Raw genomic sequence first — 24,041 nt, 5'->3', positions numbered from 1 at the left:
GTTTTTACAGTACTTTTGATCATATAAAATGCAGCTTTGGTAATCAATAGAGCTATAGTTCAACTACTTATTCAGCCTAAACGTTTTTAAAGTTTTTTTTTTATCATTGAATTGCTATTGCTTTAAGACTTGAATTAAAAACGTTACAATTTTCATGAATATGCCTAAACATTCACTCTAAGTCATAATTGCTTGTGACCCTTGTGTGGTTTAAAACTTATATGAATTTTTGTAAATATTTTTGTGAATGAAGTTTGTCAAAAGATGCACATTTTTGTTTTATTTCGATGTTTTATCTCAAGATTTATATAAAAAACGAAACTGTGTCACAGAAACTGGTTAACAAAACCAAAAAATTATGCGGCGTTTTAAACTGAAACCATTTGCACATTATTAGCTTCAAGAATAAGGCTCTGCGTAATAAATGGTAAAAATATGTTCTGATGATGAGTGATGAAGTTTTCTTGCTGTAAAGTAATAGGTCCTGATGAGGTGATGTAGCCCTCTATAAAAGCCTTCAGCTGTGTCAGAATTCTCCCCAGCTGACTTGTCTTACTTCATTTCAACTCCTCTGGAGAACAACAAGAGCCAGAACAGATTCAGCAAGAACCACTGGTGATCTGTTATGAAGGAGACACATTCGATTTCATCCTGTTGGACTGAGACTTTCATTTATTTAGCTTAAGTAAGTACAGGCATCTTGTCTCAGAAACAATTTTGTGTTTTGAGAGTTTCATCAATTTATTCAATCAAACGTTGTGTGCCACATGCGTCAGACCTCCAAGCAGAATTTAGTAAAATCATGAAGTTAAATGGAAAACAGATAGGAAGTTCATAAAATACTAATCAGTAAACTTATTGCAGTGAGTCTTGAGGTATACGAATCGGAATTAGATTCTCAGATTTATTTTAGATGTGGTTGACGCATGTAGATGGCATTAGTCATAAGAATACAGCAGAAACCTGTAGGTAGAGCTAGAATGTATGGATGACAGCTTTAGGATTTGGTAGTGTGGTATTTCTGTAAGAGTAGGGAATTACTGGAACGGTGAGGCACTGTATTCCTGCTAAGACAAAGAATGAGACCTGTGGATGACTGTGTGTGTGTGTGTGTCTGTGTGTGTGCTTTGAGTGATAGTCACAGAGGAAGAAGTGTAGCCTGCATAATGTTTGAATCTCCAGGAGCTTCCTGTCTCATAAAACAGCATGTCGATGTCTCGGTCTGCCTGACGAGAATAACACGCCACTCCAGAGACATCTGCCACACAGGAAAGAAGATTGTGTGTGGAAAGAGTGTTTAATCTACACTCAGGGTGACTGTGGGATATGTGGGGGCACCAGATGGCTTTAACCTGGAATTTTGTAAACTTTTAGCTTCTTTCTCCATTATTCTCTTTCTCTTTCTCTTTCTCTTTCTCTTTCTCTTTCTCTTTCTCTTTCTCTTTCTCTTTCTCTTTCTCTTTCTCTTTCTCTTTCTCTTTCTGCAATACAAGCTCTCCAGATTACCTTTATTACCCACAGTCCAATTATTTCAGCCTGTTTTAAGCCACACCACAAACTGGATTTTGTTGTTTTTTGGGAAAAATACTTTTGCATATTATCATGTTATCCTGTCAAACTATAGGTATTCAGTGGATCTAGTCTTTAAATGTGTGTACATTTTTGGATGCTAGTATGTTTTATATACCACCTTGATGGTTTGTAAAATAAATAACAAAATATCTAAAAGAAACTCAGAAATGACTAAATATAAATAAATATTTCAGAAAATATGACAGCCATGAAAAACAAGATAGAACACAAGAAATAGCCACTCCAAAACTGATGCTATTTCACAAATATTCATTGTAAATTGTAAGTTGACAGCTATGATGCCTTGCAAAAATAATAACAATAGAAAAAGGACAAAACAGGAAGATAAAAACTGAACTGTTTCAGAAGATATTGTAAAAATATTTAAGTTGGCAGCCATAATGCTTTGTTGATGAAAACAATGAAAAAAGAAACAGCCAGTCCAAAACTTAAGCCATTTCAGAAATATTCATGGTACATGTTCAAGTTGGCAGCTGTCATGCTTTTGTAAAAAAATAATAATCAAAGAAGATCTAGAGACAGCATCAATCAAATATGTACAAAAATATTCAGTTGTCAGTTTATTTTTCTGCGAGAACTACCAGTTGAATGTGCATTGTCCTGCTTATTACACAGTTACTTGATAAAACAGTTACTTGATAAAACAAAGTATTGAGCTGCAATATGTTACAAGTTCTTTAATTAAACATAAACCTTGCTGAAAGAACTTATTTTTAACTTATGGCTGCAGACTACACCAAAAAGTTACACTAACATTCATACTTATTATCATTATTCTGCCATTATGCTAAAACTGATGCTATTTCAGACATATTCGTTATCAAGCTGGCATCCATAAACAGCTGTTTTAACAATGGTTGTTATCACTCGATTAAATGGGCATTATTAGTGGTTATCAGCTGATAGATATGGGCCAGTAGGGGCCTTCTGCGCCTATTAGTAGACGCAGAAGGCTGTTATCATCCATTAATCAGCCATGGATCACATACAACGGTGGCCGGAAGTTAACAAGACCTTTTTATATTGTTAGTTAAATTTCCCAATAATGGTTTTATTAATATCTACCCCTACCACAACCTTAAACCCAACCATCTCAGTAATGTAAAAACACATCTGGATCTGGAGTCTTCTCTTTTAGTGTAGCGGATTAACCATGTGAATGGATGATAACAGCCTTCTGAGCCTACCAGTAGGCGCAGAAGGCCCCTACTGGCCCATATCAGCTGATAATCACTTATAACGCCCATTCAATCAAGTGATAACCTTCTTGACATAAACTTAAATAATTATAAAACAAACGAAATAAATATTTAATTTAAATTAATGAAATGTCAATCTGATACTGAGTTCATAATAAATGTTTGATTTGGCAGTCAATGTAACTATGATACAAGAAAATTATAATGACAAAAATGTACAACAACAGTACATTCACATGGGGCTTTAGCAAAATGCTTGACAAAGGGGGTCATAAAATTGTCATAAAAGCATCAGCCAATGAAATGAAACCGCAATTGACTACTGTCTAAGCTGGGGCTTTTGCATATAGTGATCTGATTGGCTGATGCTTCCATTGGCGCTGAAAAGTTGAACACTTCTGCAGTGAGCAACACATGCTGACATGGCGCCGATGGACTAACAATTTAGTTCGGCAACACTTTACATCACCTATTCAAAGTGAATAGAAACTATTAATGCTGACGCCCCATGTGAAACGGGCGCAATGCTGCTTAGTCCAGCATAGGATTTTAAATTATCTTAAAAATTCTAAATTAAATGGTTTATTAGGGCGGCACAGTGGGTATCAAGATCATTCAACAGCAAGAAGGTCAATGGTTCGAGCCCCGGCTGGGTTAGTTGGCATTTCTGTGTGGAGTTTGCATGTTCTCTCTGTGTTCTCGTGGGTCTCATTCGGCTTCTTCAGTTTCTCCCACAGTCCAAAGACATGCGCTAAAGGTGAATTGAATAAGCTAAATTGACCATTGTGTATGTGTGTGCATGTGAGAGTGTATGGGTGTTTCCCAGTGTTGTATTGTGCCTGGAAGAGAATCCGCTGTGTAAAACACATGCTGGATAAGTTGATGTTTCATTCCGCTGTGGCGATCCCAGATTAATAAAAGGACTAAGCCGAAAAGAACATGAATGAACGAATGAATGAATGTTTATGCCCCTAATGTCAGCTAGCATTTGTTACAGTATTTGTAAACTCTGCCTAATATCTGCTAACACTTTGATGGTCTACAGACAGACATTTTGCTGACTGTACTGTACATACATTTACAAGCATGCAGACTTTTTCATTTAAACCTCATCTAAACAGCCTATTAATACTCTAATGAGTGCCAGTTGACATTTAGGTGGAAAGTTACTTATAGTCACAAAATAAACTGTAACTGAAATGATGTTTAAATCAACGTAAAGTCAGTGTTGGGTATGAAACTTAAGTGTGATCCATTATTTAGAAACCTCAGCATTAAACTATTGAAAAGGGCTGTGAGAAGCATGGCTTTTTTTCCCAATGGGGTTAATTGAATATTGAAGCTTGTAACTTCCTTTCGGATTTATTAGTTGTATTTGTATTTAGGTTGCCATAATAAAGTTGCTAAGCACATGTTCAAAATGTCCAAATGGAACCAGGCTGATTTTCTCAATCGGTTTCAATTGCGCAAGATAGAAACCAGCTTGCGTGTGCTTATACACAGGAGCATTTCATATACACCACATTTTACAGATGCACTTACTGTAAACCAGACCTCACAGACTGAACTTTGACCTCTTGTTACGCAGGTTCACCGTGCTGCCGTCTGGTTCTCTGAAGATTAGTGATGTGAGGGTGGTGGACAGTAAACTTTACACCTGTTCTGCAGTCAATCCAGCTGGAAACGTCTCACTCACCTATAATTTACAAGTACAAGGTACAATCCAATATTGCCAAGATTTATTGATGGAAAAAAGAACAGTCAAAATGAATGAAATGGAATGCAAATTTACATAGAGTTTTTCAAATTAGTTCATGCTTTATTTTGAGGTACAATTCTTGCTATTAACCAGTAGTGTAAAGTAACAAATTACAAATACTCAATTGACTGTAATTGAATAGTTTTTCTCAGGAATTGTAATTTACTAAATAGTTTTAAATGTGTTCTTTTACTTTCCCTTGAGTACATTTTGCAGTCACTACTTTGTTTTTTATTGTCTACGTGGATTGGCTAAGTAAAACATCAGTCCTGTGATTCCTCTCCAATCAAATTGGACACAGAAAAGTCATTCACATCATACTGAACAACCTCAAGACATGGGCGCTTTATAAAAAAAACTGTTAGGAAGCACTAAAAGTGTCCAAGAAGATGTCCAAAATCTTTACAATCAATGACCCAGAAACTTTTTAGAATGTATGTAACTGATGAATGAAGATGTCGACTGTATGATGACTGAAATTGCCAAATGGCCTTAAACAATCACTAAATGCACTAAAGAATGTAACGTTTACACACACACACTAACAAACATATTGCATGTAAACGCATCAGCTTTTCACAGTATAATACTATGTACTTTTATTCTAAGGGCGACGCAGTGGCACAGTAGGTAGGGCTGTCGCCTCAGAGCAAGAAGGTCGCTGGTTTGAGCCTTGGCTGGGTCAGTTGGCATTTCTGTGTGGAGTTTGCATGTTCTCCCTGCGTTCGCGTGGGTTTCCTCCGGGTGCTCCGATTTCCCCCACAGTCCAAAGACATGCGGTCCAGGTGAATTGGGTAGGCTAAATTGCCCGTAGTGTATGACTGTGAGTGAGTGTGTATGGATGTTTCCCAGAAATGGGTTGCGGCTGCTGCGTAAAACATATGCTGGATAAGTTGGAGATTCATTCCGCTGTGGAAGAACTCTTTCCACTCTTTGCTATTAACAAACCATTAACTATGACTTTTAGCTTGATAAACTCCTAATGTTGATAACTCCACAATGTTTCTATTCAGTTGCCTGATTTGTCATCGAATAGTTTATACTGTATCATGTGAACAAAAAATACTGTGATGGTACCATGGTGCAGTGATAGTTTGCAGTTATAATATTATTACAAATGTGAACAAATGTGTGGTTCCCAGCCTTTTTTTGCCTGAGATCCCCTTTTCCCCTGGAAAATATTGTAAAGCCCCCCCTCCACTTTTAATGATATTATCGCTTATATAAGTTTGCAGTAGATATGACCAAAAATGTTGTCTTCAAACAAACTGTATGTTTATTATTATATCTAGATATGTTAATGCACAAAAAAATAGCCTAATGTAAAATATAAAAGCAAAACATCAGTAGGCCATTTGTGTACACCTTGCGGTATTGGAGATGAGTTGTCTGCAAATGCCTTATTAATTTGGACAGCCTCATGCATTCGTTAGCAAGAAATTTGGCAAAGATAATGCACTGTGGCTGGGTCAGGGACTCTGCTTCGAGAAAATGGAATAATTCCATAGTTCATGTAACTATCTTGGTATTTCCTGCATTTTTTGTTTACAGTATTGCTAGTGCCGTGACCCGAAATGTTTGGAACTTCCTCATAGTTTTTTTTTTAAAAAAATAACATGAAAAAAAACGGACCATAAACTTTTGACCTGTAGTGTGTAAACATTAAAAATAGGTGGAAAAATATTATTATTGTAATCTAGGAAATGTGGCAGGTGCTGCCTGGCAAATGACATATTAATGATCCCATTTCATTTCAGTTCGACAGAGTTGATATTTTGTTATGATTGGCCTGTTTTTCACCGGGACGTTACACTCACAGGATTTACTTTTTTTTAGAACAAGGAAACAATGGTGTTTAAAGCTCACAGTATGTCATTTCCATGTTTCAAATTTTATAGCACCCAAACATTATACAGTTTCCACAAATAATATTAAGCAGCATAATCATTTCCAACATTGATATTAATATTTAAAAAAATGTTTTTAGATCCGCATACTAGAATGATTTTTGAAGGATTGTGTGACATTAAAGATTTTGAGTAATGATGCTGCAAATCAGCTTTGACATCACAGAAATATATATACTATATTTTTAAATCTATCAAAACTGAATGCAGCTATTTACAGTTGTAATGTATTATTCGAATTTTAGCATATTTTCAATTACATTTTCAATTTAAGATACTTATTTTTTTAAGCTGATAAAATCTTTTCCTCAAACTTTTGGCAGAGCTTCCCAAATCTCTAAAGCCAAAAGTCAAGAGGTTCAAAGGCCTAAAAGAAATATTAATTTGCCGGTATGTGCCAAAAAATTTGAATATCCAGGGAAAGTCTATTTATTTCAATAATTTGTTTCTAATTCACTATTCACATTTTGCTAATTTTAATTAATTTAACTTGTGTGTTATTTTAGTTCACTACACACAAAGTGAAATATTTCAAGACTTCAGTTTATTCAATTTTAATGATTTATGGATTAAAGATGAAAAAACTCAAATGCAGTATTTCACAAAATTAGAATATCATGACAAAATTAAACATTGTAGACTCTTTTTGTCTCAATCTAGTCCGCTAATTAATGCAAAGCCTTCAAATTGTCTCAGTCTGGCCTAGTAGGCTTTAGAATCATGGGGAGACAGCTTGAATCAAGACTGCTTGACTTGACAGTTGTGCAGAAGACCATCATTGGCACCCTCCATGAAGAGGAAAAGTCTTAAAAAAGAATTGCAAAAGAAGTTGGGTGCTTACTGAGTGCAGTATTTAAGTATATTAATAGAGTGCAGAGAAAGGGAAAATGTGGCTGGAAAAGGTGTACAAGTATGATTGCAGAATTGAGAGGATTGTCAAGCAAGAGCGACTGAGGCTAGCAGCTACAGCTGACATGGGCTACAGCTGTAGAATTCCATGCGTCAAGCCACTCGTGAACCAAAAACAGCGTCAGAAGCTTCTGTGCTGGGTTAAAGAGAAAAAGTAATGGTCTTTTGCACAGTGGTCCCATGTCCTCTTTTCAGATGAAAGCAAATTTTGTATTTCATTTGGAAATCAAGATCCCAGAGTCTGGAGGCTGCTTGTGAAGTTTCCACAGTCAGTCATGGTTTGGAGAGCCATGTCCATTGTCTTTTATCAAGTCCACAGTCAACGCAGCTATTTACCAAGACATTTTGGAGCACTTCATGCTTCCTGCTTCCTCAAGCTTTTTGGAGAGGATGATTTTAATTTCCAGTAGGATTTGGCATCTGCACACAGTGCCAAATCTACCAGTACCTGGTTTAATAGCCATGGTAAGTATCCCTGTTCTTAATTGGCCAGCAAACTCACCTGACTTAAACCCCATTGAAAACCTTTGGGCTATTGTCAAGAGGAAGATGAGGGAACAGAGATCTCGAAATGCAGATGAGGTGAAAACCGAAATCAAAGCAACTTGGGCTACCATAACACCTCAACTGTGTCAAAGGCTGATCGCCTCCATGCCATGCTGCCTTGATGCTGTAATTAGTGCAAAGGAGGCCCAACAAAGTACATAATACAGTACATTAACACACTTTTAAGATTCTTGTTTTATTGGATTTGTTTTTTTTCCATCTTTAATTCATTCATTCATTCATTTTCTTTTTGGCTTAGTCCGTTTTTTAATCTGGGGTCGCCACAGCGGAATGAACCGCCAACGTATCCAGCATATGTTTTACGCAGTGGATGCCCTTCCAGCTGCAACCCATCTCTGGGAAACATCCATACACACTCATTCACTACGGAAAATTTAGCTTACCCAACTCACCTGTACCGCATGTCTTTGCACTGTGGGGGGAACCGGAGCACCCAGAGGAAACCCACGCAAATGCGGGGAGAACATGCAAACTCCACACAAAAACACCCCCTAACCCAGCCGAGGCTTGAACCAGTGACCTTCTTGCTGTGAGGTGACAGCACTACCCACCACGTCGCCCCATCTTTAATCCATTATCATTAAAATTGTATCAAATGAAGGTTTGAAATATTTCACTTTGTGTGTAGTGAACGCTACGGTTACTAAAGTAACCCTTCGTTCCCCGAGGGGGGGAACGGAAATGCTATGTGGAAACTTCCACTATGGGGATTTCGTCAGAATCCAATCATCTGAAAGAGTATAAAAACGGGCCAATGAAATGCCAATGAGTTGGCAGCGTCAGCGTGCACAGCTGGCGTCAATGACAATCAGTCATGCTATAAAGACGCAGCCAGTGCCATGCTCGACATCCTTTTCTAGCTGAAGAGACTTTCACGCTCAACAGCTAAGGGACAATCGTTGTGGCGAAGGAACATAGCATTTCCGTTCCCCCCCTCGGGGAACGAAGGGTTACTTTAGTAACCGTAGCGTTCCCCTTCGGATGGGGAACTCCAATGCTATGTGGAAACTTCCACTATGGGGAAATCTATGGAAAACGCCACAACGAAAGAACCTTACTGCGTCCCTGGCGAAGGGTGTGCCACGCAGTAGAGCGAGCGCACCTACCACGCCCCGAGACACAGTCTTCCAACGTGTCCCCTGGCCCTCACTTACCTGTTCAGAACAGTTATGTTTTTCGGGGAGTCGCAATAACCCAGTAAAATAGGTTTTGATACGACAGTACGTTGGGAAAGCGTTCAGTCCCGATAGGGAGGACGCTGCGGAGCTCACCTGTTACCCAGAGGGGAGACCTGGTGACAACCTATGGACTAGCCCAGAGATGGGGAGTCCTTGCATAAGGATGGTTAGCGGGGAGGGAAGACACGAGCCTGCCCTAGAAGGGGGGACTATACCGTGGCTGAGTGAACGTATGGGATCGCCAGCGGGGATCACACATAGCAGGCACCTATACCCAGAACGCGGGCTGACCAGCGGGCATGCCGACAACGTAACGGGCCAACACCTGACTCCTCCGCTGAGTCAGGTGCTGGGGGCCTCGGAGGAACTCTGCAGGGTTCGCCAAAGAAATGGGGAACTAAACTGACAAAGCTGAAAAAGCGCACGTATCTCCGGGTTAGGGAGAGTGGCGCAGCAAGCGTGTTTCGACACCTCAACCGAATCGTTTCCTCAATCACCAAGGGTTGCCTAATACCCTTGAGGAAACCGGCTCCACTCGCAGATTGTAACCTTGCAAATGTATTGGGTGTCACCCAACCCGTAGCTCTACAAATGTCTGTCAGAGAGGCGCCGCGTGCTAACGCCCAGGAGGATGCGATGCTCCGCAGTGGAGTGCGCTCTCATCCCCGGGGGACACGGCTCACCCTGGCCCAAAGGCGAGGGAGATGGCATCCACTATCCAGTGGGCCAACCTCTGTTTAGATACGGCACTTCCCATCTGCCGACCACTGTAATGGACAAAGAGCTGGTCAGAGGATCTAAGGCTCTGAGTGTGGTCCACATATATTCGCAAAGCGCGAACAGGACACAACAATGAAAGGGCTGGGTCTGCCTCCTCCGCGGGCAGCGCTTGCAGGCTCACTACCTGATTCTTAAACTGCGTGGTAGGAACCTTGGGCACATAGCCGGGCCGGGGTCTCAGGACAACGTGAGAGTAGGCCGGCCCGAATTCTAGGCACGAGTCACTGACCGAAAATGCCTCCAGGTACCTAACCCTCTTAACCGATGCCAACACGACCAGCAAAGCTGTCTTCAAGGACAGAAATCTCAAGGATACTGAGTCGAGTGGTTCGAAGGGATCCCCACGTAGGCTCGTAGCACTACCGCGAGATCTCAAGAGGGTATGAGAGGGGGGCGGGGGAAAACATCCGCCTCGCACCTCTGAGGAACTGGATGATGAGGTTATGCCTCCCCACGGTGCCGCCATCCACGCACCATGATGAGCGGAGATGGTGGCCACGTAAACCCTCAGTGTGGAGCGCGACAGCCTTCGCTCCACCTGTCCTGAAGGAAAGAAAGCACAACACTGATCTGGCAAGATCGGGGGTCTTCTCGGCGAGAAGCGCACCACTCAGTGAATAGACTCCACTCCAGGGCGTAGGCATGCCTCGTAGAGGGTGCACTAGCCTGAGTGATGGTATTAACCACCGCCACCGGTAGGTTACCTAAGTCTTCCTCGTCGCGTCTTATGGACCCCACGTGGAGGTTCCACAGAACTAAGCGAGGGTGCCAGATGGTGCCCTGTCCCTGAGAGAGTAGGTCCTCTCTCAAAGGGACTCGCCAGGGGGGGCGTCGCGAGGAGGGAGAGTTCTGATATCCAGGTCCGGTTGGGCCAGGGGCGCAACTAGCAAGACCTGCCCCTCGTCCTCCCTGACCTTGCACAGAAACTGCGCGAGTAGGCTCACTGGGGGGAGTGCATACTTACGCATGACTCGGGGTGGAGTCGCCATTCTCCCGGGGAAGGAGCTGCCGTGAGAGCCTGTTGGCCGCACGGTTGAGCCCATCCGGGGTGTGAATAGCAAGCAGCGACTTCAGCCGCGTATGACTCCAGAGGAGCAGACGGCGAGCGAGCTGAGACATGCAGCGGGAGCGTATACCCCCCATCCGGATGGAATACGCTACCGCGGCCATGCTGTCCATCCTGACCAGCACGTGTTGCCCCCTCAGCACCGGTAAAAAGCGGCGCAGAGCGAGAAACACTGCCAACAGCTCTAGGCAGTTGATATGCCAATGCAGCTGGGTTCCCCTCCACAGGTCCGCAGCAGCATGCCCGCTACACACGGCCCCCCCACCCCATACTGGAGGCATCTGCCGAAATGACAGCCTGCCTGGACTCCTGACCTAGGGGCACACTGGCCTGTAGGAAGGAGGGATCCTTTCCAGGGGGTGCGGGTGCGGTGACACAGCGCAGTGACAGTCACTCGGTGTGGGCCCGCGTGCCATGCGCGTCTGGGGACCCGATCGTGAAGCCAATGCTGTAGTGGTCTCATATGGAGCAATCCGAGCGGCGTGGCCGCGGCTACGGATGCCATATGCCCCAGGAGCCTCTGAAATAATTTCAGGGGGACCACTTTTTTTCCTGTCGAACTCTCTCAGACAGTTCAGCATTACCTCGGCGCGCTCTCGTGAGAGGCGCGCCTCCATAGTGATCGAGTCCAGCTCCAACCCGAGAAAGGAGATGCTCTGCACGGGGGCGAGCTTGCTCTTTTCTCGGTTGACCTGAAACCCCAACGGGCGGAGGTGCCGGAGCACCTTGTCTCTGTGCATAATCAATTGCTCCCGAGAGTGGGCTAAAAATCAGCCAGTCATCGAAATAATTGAGCGTGCGGATGCCGGCGAGCCGAAGGGGCGCGAGGGCACCCCCCGCGAGCTTGGTGAAAACTCGCGGAGACAGAGAGAGCCCGAAGGGGAGGACCTTGTATTGCCACGCTCGACCTTCAAACGCAAACCGCAGAAACTGCCGGTGGCGTGGAAGTGTGGAGATATGAAAATACGCGTCCTTCAGATCTATTGCTGCAAACCAATCCTGAGGACGAACGCATCGCGTGATGCGCATCTGCGTAAGCATTCCGAAGCGCAGCCTGTGAAGGCAGCGGTTCAAAATGTGCAGATATAGGATTAGCCATAGCCCACCGCTTTTTTTTTTTTTTTTTTTTTTTTTTTTTTTTTTTTTGGGGCACGATGAAGTGCGGGCTGTAAAACCCGCGCTCCATCTCGGCTGGAGGGCCGGCTCGATTGCATCCTTCGCCAGGAGGACAGCAATCTCCTCTCGCAAGACAGGGGCGGACGCAGGACTGACCCTGGTCGCCCGTGAACCTGGGAGGCCGTTTAGCGAACTGAATCGCATAGCCGAGTCTGGTCGTATGGATGAGCCATTGCGATGGGCTGGCCCGCGCTAACCAGGCAGGCAGAGCCCCCGCAAATAGTCCCACCCGCACGATCGCTGACGTGCCAGCGGCGGGGCAGCGTGGAGTGAGTGGGCTCATCCGGGGAGCGCTGGGGTCCCACAGGAGAGCAGGAGAGGAGATGTTCTCGTCTCGCACTCAAACTCCAGGAGAGGGCTGGGAGTGGAGAGAAAGGAGACCGTTCTCTCGTGCTCCATGAGCCATTGGCGAAATGCACCGATCCTGCGAGCTGGAAGGCATAGCGTCCCAGACTGGCAGTGTTCGGGCTGTCACATCCGGAGGAGGGGAAAAGTGCTCTTTCACTGAGGATTTTGATGGCGTTTTTTTTTTTTTTTTTTTTTTTTTTTACGCCTTTAAATAACGTGCCCCGCCCTCCAGCGGGGAAAGAGCAAATTCCCTCCTCCCCAGATGGCCCGCCTCAGGGACGCTTCGCGGTCCGTTTTACCGAACTTAGCGGCGCCCTGGGCGGGGGACGCTGGTTGCCGGTGCGATGCTCGGCGCAGCCGCGTGGCCGGAGGCGCAGGCGGGGGCGGCGAAGAAAAACTGCGGGCGGGCGTCCTCGGCGAAAAAGCAGTGGATGTGGATGGCTCGGCGGGGGGGAGCGGTCATACAATCCCGCCGATAGAGACCTCGCCCATCGCCTCCGACTGCTCTATCACCGGCGTGAATTCCTGGGCGAATTCACCGCCAGTGTCGCCGAACAGGCCAGCCTGGGATATGGGTGAGTTAAGAAAGCGAACTTTGTCAACGTCACGCACATCACCAGGCTTAACCTGAGGTGGCATTCCTGGATCACGGATGTGATCATCGTCCTTCCCAGGGCACACACAGCCGACTTTTTTTTTTTTTTTTTGTAAGAGCATAGTCGGTTGCGGTGCGGAGCGCATGCTCAGTCCTGGGTCAGAACCATCCTCGCGCAGCCGGGCCAGCGCCTGCGCTGCATGGTGAGGGGGAAGGCGCATGCAGCACACTGCGTGAGCCTACTGTGCCCATCCAGGAAGAAGGGGATGGGGAGGCTTAGAAGGTCTCGCCTTCATCCTCCACATCACACCCCTCTAATCGGTCCGGCCGCGGAGCTGGGGGATAAACCATCTCCAGAGCCACGGCCGAAGCAGCCTGGGGAAGCACAGCCGCAAAGTCTGCTTCTGGATTCGACGCCGCGCTCAAAGTCCCGGAGGGAGCGAGCGGGTTCGAATCCTCGTCAGACCTTGACAGCCCAACCTCCAAGGATGGTGAGGATGGAAGCGCACGCAGATCGGGCAGAAAAAAGTGCCCTCAGGACAGCGTGAGTTTACTGTGCACTTCCGGGAAGAAGGGGACGGGAGGCTTTGAAGGTCTTGCCTCCTTATATCCTCCACATACACCCATCTAGTCGGTCCGGCCGCGGGGCTGGGGGATAAACCATCACCAGACCCACGGCCGAAGCAGCCCGAGAAAGCACGGCCATCACGTCTGCTTTTTAGATGCTAACGCGGCGCTCTCCTCCCCGGAGGGAGGGAGCGAGCGGGCTCGCATCCTCATCAGACAATGACAGCCCATCCTCCGATGCAGCGATGGACATCTGACCCCCGGTGTCATCAGGTGAGAGAGCGACCATCCAAGGACGGAGCGCTTCTCTTCACCTGAAGCTTGGATGGAGCGCGTGGAGGAGCGAGAGGTCCACGGCCCGGGGGCGGCGGATTTACTCTCACTGAAACCCTCAGATCTGCCCGAGTGCCAACCGCAGTGCGGGGGACAACTGGGGTGGGTGGCTCTTTTGCAAGAGCGAGCCGCGATCTTAACTGCGCAACAGACATGACATCAGTGATGGCATGCACTGCCCGCGAGCACCGCATTAACATGCTGGACCCCCAGACATGAAACGCTGTGCTCGTGCCCATCATCCGGGGATAGGAAACCACCGCATCCAGAAACGCACGGTCGGAGTGACGTCTTGAAAAAGACGCGCTGCACGACCGTGTTGCTCTTTTAGGAAAGCTTTTTTCCTATATACAAACCGCTCTTGGAGGACCGGACCCAAAGGACGCCAGGCAAGGGAGAAATACCCAGCTCGACCATCTGCCACTGCGTATACGCGCTCTGGACCGGGAGAAGCTGCTTCTCGATCTCTCTCTGTAGACACAGGTTGGAGATACCCTCAAAGACTCTCTCAGAAGCTTCGTGAAAGGCTCTGAAAGCGAAAGGATGTCGAGCATGGCACTGGCTGCGTCTTTATAGCATGACTGATTGTCATTGACGCCAGCTGTGCACGCTGACGCTGCCAACTCATTGGCATTTCATTGGCCCGTTTTTATACTCTTTCAGATGATTGGATTCTGACGAAATCCCCATAGTGGAAGTTTCCACATAGCATTGGAGTTCCCCATCCGAAGGGGAACTAATATAACACACAAGTTTCACTTTTTGAAACAACTTATTGAAATAATTGCACTTTCCCTCGATATTCAAATGAGGCAACAATGAAATCTTACAACAAAAATATACATTAGGAATAAAGATGGCATTCATTTACACCCTTTTCCCTCCTCTTGTGGTATGCCATGATGGGCCAAATTAAAGGTGTTCCTGTTCAGACATTTTTCATTAACATTGTTCTTCTCCTAACAGCTAAACCAAGGATTCATCCAGCTCCTTCATCTCTAAAGGCTCTGATCGGCCAGACGGTGGTTTTGCCGTGTGTGGTTCAAGGAGAGCCGAGTCCACAGGTCAGCTGGCTTCATAATGGGCTTCCAGTGGCCAGTGATCGAATGCTGAAGATCCAGGCGGTCCAGCACTCGGACAGCGGCACGTACAGATGTGTAGCCAGGAATAGCGCCGGACAGGACACAATTCAGATTGTGCTGGATGTATTAGGTACGTCTGTTGTATATAAACTATTTAAACTAGAAACATTTGTCATTGCACAAAGAATTCATTACAAACCAAAACAATTTAGGCAATAAATCAACGTTCCCAGCCAATCTAAATAATGACGTTTTTGAGTGTGTAAACATTGCTGGTTGGTATGGTCACAACTCACTTACTCCTGTGCGCTCCATTCTGACCCTTAGGATGACCTTTGGCGTTGAGACTTTAATGTTAACCTTGTGATGTGTGTGTGATTACAGAGGGCCCCTATTTTGAGACAAATGGAGAGACAGTCATTGAGAGTGTGGCTAACAGCAGAGTCCTCATTCCTTGTCCTGCTCGAGGTAAGGTGTTGTCTATCTGTACATGAATTTTCTTCTCTGCTTCTTGGTTTGTTCTTGTTTGTAAGTGAGATGTGCTTTCTAAAAGACATGCACTGTTTACACATGGTCACTTCATCGTTTTTTTTTTTTTGATCGGATACCTATTCAGTTTAAGTCAGATTTAATAGCACCCCTGAATTGTTAGCCCCCCTGTTTATTTTTTTTCCAAATTTCTGTTTAACAGAGAGAAGAGTTTCTCAACACATTTCTAAACATAATAATTTTAATAACTAATTTCCAATAACTGATTTATTTTATCTTTGCCATGATGACAGTGACATTTAAAGGTTTAACTAGGTTAATTAGGTTAACTAGGCAGGTTAGGGTAATTAGGCAAGTTATTGTATAACAATGGTTTGTTCTGTAGAATATCATAAAACAAATATAGCTTAAAGGGGCTAATAATTTTGAAAATACCAAAACTGATTTTATTCCAGCCGAAATAAAACAAATAAAACTTTCTCCAGATGAAAAAAATATAATCAGACATACTGTGAAAATGTCCTTGCTCTGTTAAACATCATTTAGGAAATTGCCTGCAGTAAATAGATGGTCTCAATCATAAATTTATTGCTGAAAATTAATTGTTTAGCAAATGATTGCAATAAGCACTTTAAAGGTTTTGATTATTTGATTTATTTATTAAACTTTAATAATATGAAAATTTAAACTTCAGTCTATAGAATACTGGATTTTAGAAATATTGTCTGATTAAATTAGACCTATCTTATGATATGATCAATGTTTTTAATGTTTTTTGTCACTTTCGATCAATTTAGTGCCTTGTTAAATAAATGATTCAAATATTTATGCAGTTAATAATTTATCATAATAAAAGTATAAACATTATATTCATTTTAAATAATAATTATAAATATTTATATTACAACACACACACACACACACACACACACATATATATATATATATATATATATATATATATATATATATATATATATATATATATATATATATATATATATATATATATATATAATTGAAATCTACATAGAAAGATGTTAGTCCTTAGTTCCTGATTTATCAAGGGTCACCTCAGCTGAATGAACCACTTGTCTTTGGACTGTGGAGGAAACAATACAAATATTTAATTTAAATATTGCTCTTTTTTACAATTTTACAATCTTTTAAGTTATTTTCGCTTCAGTTTAAAAAAATATTTTGATGAATATTTGAAATATATTAGTTCAATAACATATTTGAATCATATAATGTATTTTTTTCCAATTTTTATATTTGATATATTATTTGTTTGAAACACGTTATGAATGAAAAACTAAAAAAAGCTGCCATAAACAGTCACTTGATCAATTTAATGCATTCATAATAAATTAATATATTAATTTCTAAAAATAAACCCTTACTGGTCTCAGCCTTTTCAATGACTAAAGTGTATACGAAGAGTTCAGATGCAAAAACATCCAAGTTCCGTCTGAAATTTCCATCGAAAATGAATATTTTTCTCAGCCTCCTTTGTTTATGTTGAGATATTTTACTTTAAAGATTGATATTGATAAAGCAATTACATATAATCATAATAAAAAATAAAACTAATAAAAATGCAAAAAAGTGTTTAGTATATATCATGACTCTATTTAGATGTCTAAGCAAACAAGTATGTGTGAGAGTGAAGTGCTTAAAGCTGTACTGAAGCTGCCTTTAGGAGTTTTAAATTTTTTTGCTGTCTCTCACCATATGGTCTATTTTCTCACCACTACTGGCGAAATCCTCATTCAGTAACACATTACGCAGGTTTAACAGCTCATTTCACATAAACAGACCTGGAGAGGAAGTCAAATGCCTTCCCTTGCTGAGACTGTGAGGTGTTTAGTGTGAATGCAAGTGTTTATGAAATGCACTGCGATGATACATACAGCTCTTCTCATACATGCTGTAAGCTAATAGGTGTTGTTTTGATAGAAACCTGCTATGACAACGCTGCATGTCACGGATATGACATGATGCTGCGTGTGTACTGTATATGTGTGTGCTTGTTTGTGTGTGTGTAGCAGCTGGAACGGTACTTTTTCTCCTCTGTCTCTAAGGCCCACATCTGCTTTCCTGCATGTGATGGCCCACTGGGAGAGGAATCCTAATTAGGGACTGTTGCAGGCGGAGAGGAGGAGGGCGAACAGTGAGAGTGCAGGGCTTAATGGGTCCATTTTTACGGCTAGAAAAGAGGCGGTTATTGATCTGTCTTGAAGCAGGGGAAATATTGTCAAGTCATCCTTACTATTCAAACAGCAGTTTTTACCCCAAAAGGAAACATCAATTTAGATTTTTCATAGCCATTTTGCAATTGACAGTTTTTATTAAACAAATTGCCCCTGATTTCCCTTTTTTCAGATTTAACAAAAAACCTAAAAGTTTTATTTATTTAATAATTATATTTTATTGGATTTTTCAAGGACAACCAAAAGGAAACATATACACAAATAACTGTCACTGTCCCGGACACACTGTAAACCCTAATGTTGTCTTTACTTAAACAATAAAGTAAAGTTGACTGAACATAACTTAAAATTTTGCATTTTGGTGCTATGACTTAAAAACAAGAGTTAATTTAACGTATGTACCATGAAAATGCATAAACTTAAGATTTCAAGTGTAGTGAGCTCAAAATCATAATTAATCCTTAAAAAAAATAGGTCATTCTAATAAAATTCTTAAAAAAAATTAAGATTCTAATATGTGCAACCTTTAAGTGCAATGTCTTTTTAAAATCAGAAAACAAATGGCTTCAGGTATAAATATTTATCATAATGTGAATAAATGGCTACTTATTTATTTAAAATTTATCTTAAAAATTTATAAAATTCATTTAAACATTTTTTCATAGTATATTATTACACACACGCATGCAACGCAGTGGCACAGTAGGTAGTGCTGTCGCCTCACAGAAAGAAAGGCGCTGGTTCGAGCCTCGGCTGGGTCAGTTGTCGTTTCTGTGTGGAGTTTGCATGTTCTCCCTGCGTTCGCGGGGGTTTCCTACGGGTGCTCCAGTTTCCCCCACAGTCCAGATACAGGTGAATTGGTAAGGCTAAATTGTCCGTAGTGTATGAATGTGAATGAGTGTGTATAGGTGTTTCCCAAAGATGGGTTGCGGCTGGAAGGGCATCCGCTGTGTAAAACATGTGCTGGATAACTTGGTGGTTCATTCTGCTCTGGTGACCCTGTATTAATAAAGGGACTAAGCTGAAATGAGAATGAATGAATATATATATATATATATATATATATATATATATATATATATATATATATATATATATATATATATATATATAGTAACAGAATGAAATGTCTGTCACTTGTTTTTTTTTGTTATCCATGGAATAATGGAAATAAAAATGCTATTCTAATGGAACTACAGGGCACTAGAGGGCGCTGGCCAGACACCTGGAATGTATAATAGGTGAGTGGGTGAATGAAGAAGAGATTCAGTTGTGGTAGAGGGAACGCATGGTTCCTTGGAGCGACTTCAAACTGTTTGTATTGTGCAGTCCTAGTTTGGAAACCTTGCGTTTTGGGCTCAGCCTAATGACTTCCTTATTGTCCAGATAACTGAATGTTTGGAAAATGTATTGGTAGGCTGTCTGAATAAGATTTGACATTTTCAATGCCATCATCATGAAGTTTCATTCCTCAATTATCTGCAAGTTGTTAAATCAACGCAAAAGTAGATCAACATATTTCAACGCACTCAGTGTTTTATTCACTCTGAATCTGTGACCAGTTTTTTTGTATGTTTTTTTTTGATGCTCAACTTAAGGAAAACACCATCATCCAACAGCTAAAAATTGTTTTTGTTTTGTTTTGTTTTGAGTACTAGTTTTTTGTACTAAGTACTAAGGCTCTTTTTAGTACTAAGTTTGGTGAACTGAACAATTTAAAAATTCAGTCAACTTCAGTGCAAATGAGTCAATGAGCAAAACAACAATGACAACATAATTTAGGTGACAACAGAAAATAAAATAAAATAAATAAATAAAAATAAAACAAATAAATAAAGTCTCTGAAGATGGTTGAGTGGCTGGTTTGTTCATCCAGATATTCAAGAAATAAACCCCAGACACTACACAAGTTTTCAAAAGAATGGTTCTTCAGAAATCTGTCTTTCTATCTTTATTACCGAAATCCTGTCCTTACCACCACCTTACGCATGGGATGAATTACAATTAATGTACATATTTATACAAATTAGCCACTAATTCTCCAAGAACAGTTTAAGAAGTTTAATCCTTCATAAATCATTCTAATATGCTAAATTTCTTATTCGCAATATTGAAAGAAGTGCATCATGGTGTCGCAGTGGGTAGCATGATCGCCTCACAGCAAGAAGGTGGCTGGTTCAAGTCCCGGCTGGGTCAATTGGCATTTCTGTGTGGAGTTTGCATGTTCTCCCCGTGTTTGCATGGGTTTCCTCCAGGTGCTCCGGTTTCCCTCCAAAGACCTGCGGTGTAGGTAAATTGAATAAGCTAAATTGGCCATAGTGTAAGTGTATGAGTCCAAGAGTGTATGGGTGTTTCCCAGTGTTGGGTGGCTGGAAGGGCATCCGCTGCATAAAACATATGCTGGATAAATTGGCGGTTCATTCCACTGTGGCAACCCCTGATTAATAAAGGGACTATGGCAAAAAGAAAATGAGTGAATAAATGAATATTAAAAGAAGCAGCTTAGTATGTAAAGAAATAGTTTCTGCCTATTTACTCAGCTCACACCATCCAAAATGTACAGATGTAATGTACAAATTAAGGATATGGAGGAGAAAAAATGTTCTAATGCAAGACAAAATGGCTCATAATCCGCAACTGTTTTACTGATTGAAATGTTTTTGTTATGCGGTATTTGAACATTTATTTGAAGTCCTTTTGTAACATTATCAATGAAAAATAGCTGGTAATCAACCTTAGGCCATCATAAATTTTTTAGCTACATTTTTATACCCAGAGCTGTAAATTAAGTAAATTGTGTCTGAAGAAAAAAAATCACATACTGTACATCTTGGAAGGCCTGGGGCAAGTAAATAAGCAACAAATAATAATCTAGCTGTGAACTATATTTTTTATCCATCTGTGTATTTTTATAATAATGCATTTAAAGTTAAATTATTTTAGGACTCACTGAAGCCCCACCGAAAGTTTGCTTCTTTAGCGTCGTAATGATTATTTTAAAATCAGTCAGTATTTTTGTGTTCATTTAACTCCATTAAAAGTTTATTTTTGATTCTTTAGTGGCACACACACACACACACACACACACACACACACACACACACACACACACGCGCGCGCACACGCACGCGCAGACACTGCATAATGTTTAATTATAGCAGGATTTCACAATCTTAGAGGTGTGTTAGATAAGACATTCAAAAAGTGCCAAAAGGTGTAGGAGTGAGGAACTTTGTCCTTTTCATACTGCTCTGTTTCAAATGGCTCCGACTAAAAGGCATGACCCCACCCAAGGAATGCTCACAAGCCTCTTTTTTTACACCATGACAATCATTTGAAGTATTGTTCGAGGGATTTCTGACAAATAAACGGCTTCTAATGTTATCCTGTAATGTAAACGAAACCAGCTGCACATCATTCTTTAAGTCACAAAAACAATCAATCCAAACATTATGACTGTAAACATCTGCTCTGGAGTTCTCTTCACTCCGCCTCTTATTGGCTTGTTGTTCACCCCCCCCCCCCCCCCAACCCCCCCAAACTCATTGTATACAGCAGATCCGAAAAATTACTTGGCACTTAAGATGCACATAAAATCATGAACTTCATAAATTATGTAATAAAATATTATGTCAAGTGTCACTTGTTATAAAAAATCACAAAACTCACTTTTAAATGGAAATCCTCCAGAAAAAGTAAGAAAATAGAGACTAAATGTACCATCTTAACAAGCCAACAAGACAATTTTGAGCTTTTACCGTATGGAGTGTGATTTAAAATATAAGAGATTGTGATGCTTATGTAACCAAATTTAAGTTACTTTAAGCTGAATATCAAACTGCAGTCCTGATGTAAAAACTCAGACATGTACAACCTAAATAAAATTATATCTAAAAGTATGTTTTTTTTTCTCTCATTTGCTTTTGTTTACACATTAAATTAGGTTTAGTAGATGTGTTTTCAGTTACGACAAATCATTATTAACAAATCTGTTAGCGCCACTTTCTGGACATTTAATTCCCAGACAGCTGCAATAAATAAAGCAATCCAAAAGGTTGCCAGAATCATGTTTGTCTTTCTTTAATAAAGCTAAACATGGTTTTAGAGTCACTTACTGGACATTAAAAGTGTCACAAAACATGCCCAAGTAACGTCATGTTGATGTCAATACTTGTGTCTGTATCATCTCTGGTTCTACTCATCTCTCTGCAAGTGAGATATGAACTGGCGTCTCTGGTATGAGAGCTGGGCAAGCTAACAAGAACGCTAAGACCACAGCCTCTAGCATCAGTTGCTAGCATGCCAATTTGAGCCAGGGGAATAGGATTAACTTGAACAGCTTCTACTAGCTGGTCTCCGGTACATTAACCCCCGTAAACCTCAATACCATCACTCTTCGGTTTTTGCCCCACACCAAGCTGGATACAAACTCTTCTAGCGGGCATGCTAACTTAGACTCTAAAGAAGACCTATTGTCATCACCACTTGAGCTTATTCATATTCATATGATATTAACTAACCAATTCAATTCAATTCACCTCTAATTGTATAGCGCTTTTACAATGTAGATTGTGTCAAAGCAGATTCACATAAAAGGTCAAAGTAAATTGGAACAGTGTAGTTCAGTTTGTAGTGTTTAAGTTCAGTTCAGTTTAGCTCAGTTCAGTGTGGTTTAATAATCACTACTGAGAGTCTAAATACTGAAGAGCAAATCCAACGATGCGCAGCACTACAGATCCCGAACCATGCAAGCCAGTGGCGACAGCGGAGAGGGAAAAAAACTTCACTAATTGGTGAAAGTGAAGAAAAAAACCTTGAGAGAAACCAGGCTCAGTTGGGCACGACCATTTTAATTTCTCCGCTGGCCAAACGTCTTGTGCAGAGCTGCAGTCTCAGCGGCGGAGCCTGGAAGCTGGCCTCAGCGAAGACTCGTCTGTCCCTGGAGCGTCACAGGAATCAGTGTCATGTTCTCCACTCCTCCATGACCACCACAGTAGCTGCTCAGGATACGGCCTGGTCCAGGATATGGAAACCTTGGGATCATCTCGTCGTTGGTCTTGGATTGAATCAGTGACTCTGCATAGTCTGAGGGCCTCGGGAAGAGTATCCCCAGGTTGAAATGGAGAATAAATAGAATAATTAGCGTAGCTGCTGTTCATAGTGTGTATAAACAAGATGCAGAACCTGTGTGGAAACCTGCTAAGTGGTGCACTAAGTGTATGCTTTACTAAACAGATAGGTCTTTAATCTAGTTTTGAATAGGAAGAGTGTGTCTGAGCCTTGGACGTTATCAGGAAGGCTATTCCAGAGTTTAGGAGCCATAAATGAGAAGGCTCGACCTCCTTTACTCGACTTTGCTATTCTAGATACTACCAGAAGCCCTGAGTTTTGAGATCTTAAAGAGCGAATTGGATTGTAGCGAGACGGAAGATTGGTTAGATAAACAGGAGCTAGACTATTTAAAGCTTTGTAGGTAAGAAGCAATATTTTCAATTCAATACGAAACTTAACAGGCAGCCAGTGTAAGGAGGATAAAATTGGGGTGATGTGATCAAATTTTCGAGACCTGGTAAGAACTCCATAAGTAACCTTAAGTGATAATCTTTTAGATACATATTACTGTCATATTGGCATGACTTTGATATCCATGGTAACATAATTTACTCTAAATAACACTGAAATAAGAATTTTTTGTAACACTTTGTCACAATTCATGCTAATAACCACTGGCTTATTACTTGCATATTAGTAAGATATTAGCTGTTCATTAGTTATAAAGAATTATCATATTCTGCATCTCTAATCCAACCCAAAACCTAAATCCAACTTCTACCTTACTAACTATTAATAAACAGCTAATTAGTACTTTATTAAGCTAGTAGTAACTAGTAGTTTTCTGCAAAGCTGCTTATAAACATTAGATGTGAATTTTGCGGATATTTATGAGAGACAGTAAGTGTTTGTATTTTGAAAAACTGTAGTTTTTATTTATTTTTGTAAACTGAAATGAAATACTTAAATTTAAAATCATAATCCAGCATTTTCTTTTAAAACATCTGGTTGTCATCTTTTGGCAGTAAATCTTAGGATTGTTAGACTGCAACTTTTTTATTGTATTAAAAGAGGAAAGGGTATTTTTACACAAAAAACAATGTACTAAAAACAGAACTATTTAAAAAAAAACAAAAAAATACAATTAAAGCAGTGTCATGCATTGAAAGCCAGCCGTTGGTAATGTAAAAGAAAACCCACTATTAATATACACCAGTGGTAATTTTGA

General features: G+C 41.4%; 1 protein-coding gene across 1 annotated transcript in view; it reads left to right on the top strand.

Annotated features, from left to right (window-relative positions):
- hmcn2 (hemicentin 2) overlaps positions 1–24,041 on the top strand; it is a 161,153-nt gene that overhangs the window by 62,361 nt on the left and 74,751 nt on the right. Inside the window, exons 23-25 of the mRNA XM_056463400.1 lie at positions 4,381–4,508; positions 14,944–15,189; positions 15,444–15,527. Of these exons, the coding sequence (XP_056319375.1) occupies positions 4,381–4,508; positions 14,944–15,189; positions 15,444–15,527 (458 nt within the window). The remainder of the gene's footprint in view (positions 1–4,380; positions 4,509–14,943; positions 15,190–15,443; positions 15,528–24,041) is intronic.

This window comes from Danio aesculapii, chromosome 8 (assembly GCF_903798145.1).
Source record: "Danio aesculapii chromosome 8, fDanAes4.1, whole genome shotgun sequence".
Lineage (NCBI taxonomy): Eukaryota > Metazoa > Chordata > Actinopteri > Cypriniformes > Danionidae > Danio > Danio aesculapii.
Note: the sequence above shows the minus strand (reverse complement) of the source record. Positions and strands in the feature narration are given on the sequence as shown.